General features: G+C 54.2%; 1 protein-coding gene across 1 annotated transcript in view; it reads left to right on the forward strand.

Annotated features, from left to right (window-relative positions):
* Window positions 1-324: 324 nt before the first annotated feature.
* LOC125482087 (dynactin subunit 2-like) overlaps window positions 325-4,844 on the forward strand; it is a 6,776-nt gene continuing 2,256 nt past the window's right edge. Inside the window, exons 1-4 of the mRNA XM_048594070.1 lie at window positions 325-436; window positions 644-682; window positions 2,344-2,421; window positions 3,000-3,071. Of these exons, the coding sequence (XP_048450027.1) occupies window positions 680-682; window positions 2,344-2,421; window positions 3,000-3,071 (153 nt within the window). The 5' untranslated portion in view covers window positions 325-436; window positions 644-679. The remainder of the gene's footprint in view (window positions 437-643; window positions 683-2,343; window positions 2,422-2,999; window positions 3,072-4,844) is intronic.

Here is a 4,844-nt window from a genome sequence, read left to right on the forward strand (position 1 = left end):
CCTAACCTGCACATCCCTGGGCACTATGGGACAATTTCCCATGGCCAATCCTAACCTGCACACCTTTGGACTGCGGGAGGAAACCTGAGCACCCGGGGGAAACCCACGCAGACAGAGGGAGAATGTGCAAACTCCATACGGACAGACAAACAGTCGCCAGAGGGTGGGATTGAACCCGGGTCCTTGGCAGTGCTAAGCACCATCTTGGGAAACAATAACTGTGAAATTAAACCCCGTGCGCCACGAAGTGAAAATGAGGGAAAAGAAGATTTGTTATTTCCATGAAGGGGCCCCAATGTCTAACGTTCTCTCACTCTCTCTGTGTCTATCTGTCTCTCTCTTTTCCCCCCCCACCGTCCAACACTGTCAGGTCGCAGAGCTGGAAAAACGCTTAGCTGATCTCGAGACGGCCGTGGGCACGGACCCCGAGAGACAGGTGCGGGGTCTTTCTGTAATTGGATCGTATTTCGGGGCGGGAGTCGGGGGTTGTGGGGTGTTGGGGGTGTGCCAAGGAAGGGGATTGTGGACGCTGAAGCTTCCCGAAAGCTTGTGGCGGGGTCGTCGGGCGGGCTTTCTCAGCCCCGGCTTTCTTTTTTTTTAAAAAAAGCACAAACCTCTTTGTTCTCTCTCTCGTTTGTCACAGAACCCTCTTACGGTGGGACTGCAGGGCTCATGCCTTATGGTGAGCACGTAGTGTTTACCTCCTCCTTTCGGGACTCCTACAGACGGGACGGCAGGGGAGGGGAGTGGAGTGAAGTGGAGTGGGGATCGAGGGAGTGGGAGTGTCATCTGATCGGGTGGAGGTGACATTTGAAGGTTGCAGAGGCTGGATGAGCTCGGCTCACTTTTTCTTTGGAGCGGAGAAGGCTGTGGGTTTTGTTGGGGGTGGGGGTGGTATTGTGGGGGGCGTTGGGACCCGATTAGAGGCACGAAAGATTATAAAGTGGGTGGGGAGGGGCGCGGAGAATTGGTTGTCATGGGCTGGTTGGATCAAAGGGTCTGTTTCTGTGCTGTATGACTCCAAGATGACAAGAAGGGTACAAAACCAGCCTTTGCCCTGGTCCTAAGGGTCACAAATGAGGTGAGAGGGTTAGGGTTGGGGGAAAGCATCATTTTAAAGAGGGTAGGAAGGAGGTGAGGACAGAAATCCCTCACCCAGAGGGCAGTGGGAAACTAGGAAGGTCGCTGTCCCAAGAAAATGGTCGAGATGGGTAGACACGAGAAAGTTACTTAGCTTGAAGCGTTGTGATATTCAAGTGGGGACAGGCGCAGATAGGTCTGGCCAGAATTGATGGACAGAATGGCCTCTTACTCCATGACAGCACTGGCTCGTTCCATCATTCGTTACCCATCCGGAATTGTTAACTGTGGGGTCTGGAGTCACGTGTGATCCAGATGGGGTAAAAATTGCGGATTTCCTTCCCTAAGGGACAGTAGTGAATCAAACGGCATGGAAGCAGACCCTTCGGTCCAACCAGTCCATGCCGACCAGACATCCCCCAATGTGACCCAGCCCCATTTGCCAGCATTTGGCCTATATCCCTCTTAAACCCTTCCTATTCATGTCCCCATCCAGATGCCTTTTAAAACTAGAGGTTTAAGGCGAGAGGGGAAAGATTTAAAAGGGACCTGAAGGGTAACATTTTCACAGAGGGTGGTGCGTGTGTGGAACGAGCTGCCAGAGGAAGTGGGTGGAGGCTGGTACAGTCTCAACATTTAAAAGGCATCTGGATGGGGACATGGATAGGAAGGGGTTAGAGGGATAGGGGGCCAAACGCTGGCAAATGGGGACTGAGTCAGATTGGGGGATATCTGGATGGCATGAACTGGTTGGGTCGAAGGGTCCATTTCTGTGCTGTACGGCTCTATGACTCTAGTTCAGATTCCACCATCTGCTGTGAGCGGGATTCGAACACGTGTCCGCGGAATGCTACCTGGCTTTCCAGATAAGGGCCCAGTGACAATATCACGAGGCCATCACCTCTCCCTATAGCTTTTCCCCTCTGAGAAGAGGCGCTTGTGGTGGGGTGGTGGTGTGCATAGGGATAGAACCCTAACCTGAGAGAGGCCAGGCCTGTCTGTGAGTTGGGGTAGGGGGGTGGTGGTTGGATGGCGGTGTCGGGGATGCTCCAAAACATTCTCCCTGCCCCCTACAAAAGGGGAAATGGGTCGGGGGGGTTGGGTTCAGTCCGATGTCTCATTCCGACATCCGTCTCCAGTAAACCGCACCCCCCCAACCCGTGACGCTCCACGTACAGAGGTTAACATCTGTTTTCTTCCTGCCCCCACCCCTCCCCTCACCTCTCCCCCACCCCCTGGGGAACCTCACCCGCTGACCACCAGGCCACCCTGGAGGTTCTGCAGAGCAAAGTGAGCACCTTAGACCCAGCGACGCTGGACCAGGTGGAGGCCCGACTGCAGGTAAATCGCCAGGGGTCTGGGGTGGGGGTGACGCAAGTGGGGGTGGGGAGTAAGGCCTGCACGTGGGTCAGCACAGCCCCGTTCAGTTTGGTGGACGCTACCCCAGGACCCTCTCTCTCTCTGCCAATAAGCCTTGAGGGCAGATCTCTGTTAGAGAGAGAGAGAGAGTGGGGGTCCCGGCCCCTGGGCTCCATGGGGGTGTTTGGAAGTGGGGGGGTGGGGGGTGCTGGTGGTAGCGGTGGCGGTGAGGAGGAAGGGGTGGTCCCCAAAGATAACCAGACCATTGCCCGGAGGGTGGAGGTAGGGAGGCATTGATGTGAGAGATTTGACCGCACGGGGGTCTCCGTGGGGCGTGGAGGGAACTGACTCTACAGAGAGCCTGCCCGATGGCCGCCTCCTATTCTCGTGTGACTGGCTTGAGGGGGCTGAATGGCCTCCTCCTGTTCCCGCGTGACAGGCTTGAGGAGGGGGCTGAATGGCCCACGAGATCACACGGGTCTGAGAGAGAGCTTGGCCCCCTTGGCCCTGTCCTGTCGTGCCGGTCTGCGTGCTCACCGCTGTGTTACTGTCCCCGACAGAGCGTCCTGGCTAAGCTGAACGAAATTGCTAAGCACAAGACCACAACCGAAGAGGCAGAGACTCAGAGCAAGGTGAGAGGCCCGCTTTAACCACCGTGACCCTTCCTCACTTGGAGGCATCTGTCCGGGGCAGGATCGTCTGTCTGGTCATCAAAACATTTCTGACCCTCATTTCCCAGCACTCGCCTCGCAACCTTGTGTCTTACAACTGCCTATTTATCTAAATACTTCTTCAATGTCTCCAGTCCTTTCCTAGCCTTTCAGGCAGTGGGTTACATCCTCTGCGTGAAAAGATCCCTCCTTCTAACCTCTAAAACTCCTGCTCCTTCGCCTCTCCCCGACTTTCGGACCCTTTCCCAAGCCGTAATTGTGTCTCCTTGCCTGCTCCCTGCTCCCTGTCAGAACGGTGTCTGTGTCAATCAGACCCTGCACCCCGCCCTCACCCCCGGCTTCCTTGATTTGATTTATTGCAGTCACATGTACCTAGGCACGGTGAAAAGTTTTGTTTTGCGCGCAGTACAGGCAGATCACAGGGTGACAGAACAGAGCGAGGAGTACAAAGTCACGGCTGCAAAGGCAAAGGGTGCACAAAAAAAATAACAAGCTCAGCATTCGATTTGAAATTTGAGGGAACTGTTCAGAAGTCTAACTAATGTGCTGGTCAGTGACTTCGGGAAGGTGGGAGGAGGACACACCCCCATCTACGTCAACAGGGCTGAAGCTGAGAGGGGTGGAAAGTGTCATGTTCCTCGGAGTGATGATAACTGACCACCTGTCCTGGACTTCCCACGGAGATGTGGCAGTCAAGAAGTCACGAGAATGCCTCTCCTTCCTCTGGCGGCTCAGGAAATTTGGCATGTCCATAAGGTCCCTCCCCAACTTCTGCAGATGCACCATTGAAAGCGTCACTGTCCTGGTGCATAACGGCCTGGTACGGAAACGGCTCTGCCCAGGACCGTAAGAAACTACAGAAGGCGGTGTGTACACAGCCCAGACCATCACGGAAACCGACCTCCCATCCACAGACTACCATCTACACTTCTCGCTGCCTCAGAAAGGCAGCCAACATCATCAAAGAACCCCCTCCCCCGCTCCCGAAGGTTAAAGTCTCTTCCAATCTCTTCTGTCAGGCAGGAGATACAGAATCACAGACACACGCACCAACAGGTTCAAGAACAGCTTCTTCCCCACTGTTATTAGATTGCTGAATGGAGCCCTCATATTTCAAGTCTAACGTCGACCTTGTTTTGTGCACCTTCTGTGCAGTGTAACTTTGTATTCCTCGCTCTGTTCTATCATCCTGTAGTATGTGTGTCATTGTTTGCTATGATCTGCCTGTACTGCTAGCAAAACAGAACTTTTCACTGTACTTGGGTATATGACTATACAAAATCGAATCAAAAACCTGTCAGTATTTCTTTAGAGTAAGGAGAATAACCCCAGCCTCTCTCCTCTCTCTGAATCGCTCCTTCCCAGGGCGACACCCTGGTGAATCTCCTCTGCACCCCCTCTCTTTCTCCAGTGCGATCACATCCTGCCTGTAGTGTGAAGACAGGAACCATGCGCACGCAGTGCTACAACTGCTGAGCCCGGGGATGTGAGCTCAGTCCATACTGCTCCATCCTGTCCAATACTCTGTGTCTGTCTCTGTGTGTGTGTCTGTGTATTTTGTCCCTGTGCGCTCTCTCTCTGCAATACAGTCTCTCTGTTTCAACATTTTCCATTCTGTCCCTGCCTCTGACACCACTACAACACCGAACCCCCCCCACCGCCCCCACTCCATTTGGCCTCTCTTTCTCTCTCCCTCTCCTCTTCACCTCCTTTCTCCTCCCCCTCCCTCTGCCC

This window comes from Rhincodon typus, unplaced genomic scaffold, assembly GCF_021869965.1.
Source record: "Rhincodon typus isolate 14 unplaced genomic scaffold, sRhiTyp1.1 hic_rhity00005703, whole genome shotgun sequence".
In the NCBI taxonomy this organism is placed as follows: domain Eukaryota; kingdom Metazoa; phylum Chordata; class Chondrichthyes; order Orectolobiformes; family Rhincodontidae; genus Rhincodon; species Rhincodon typus.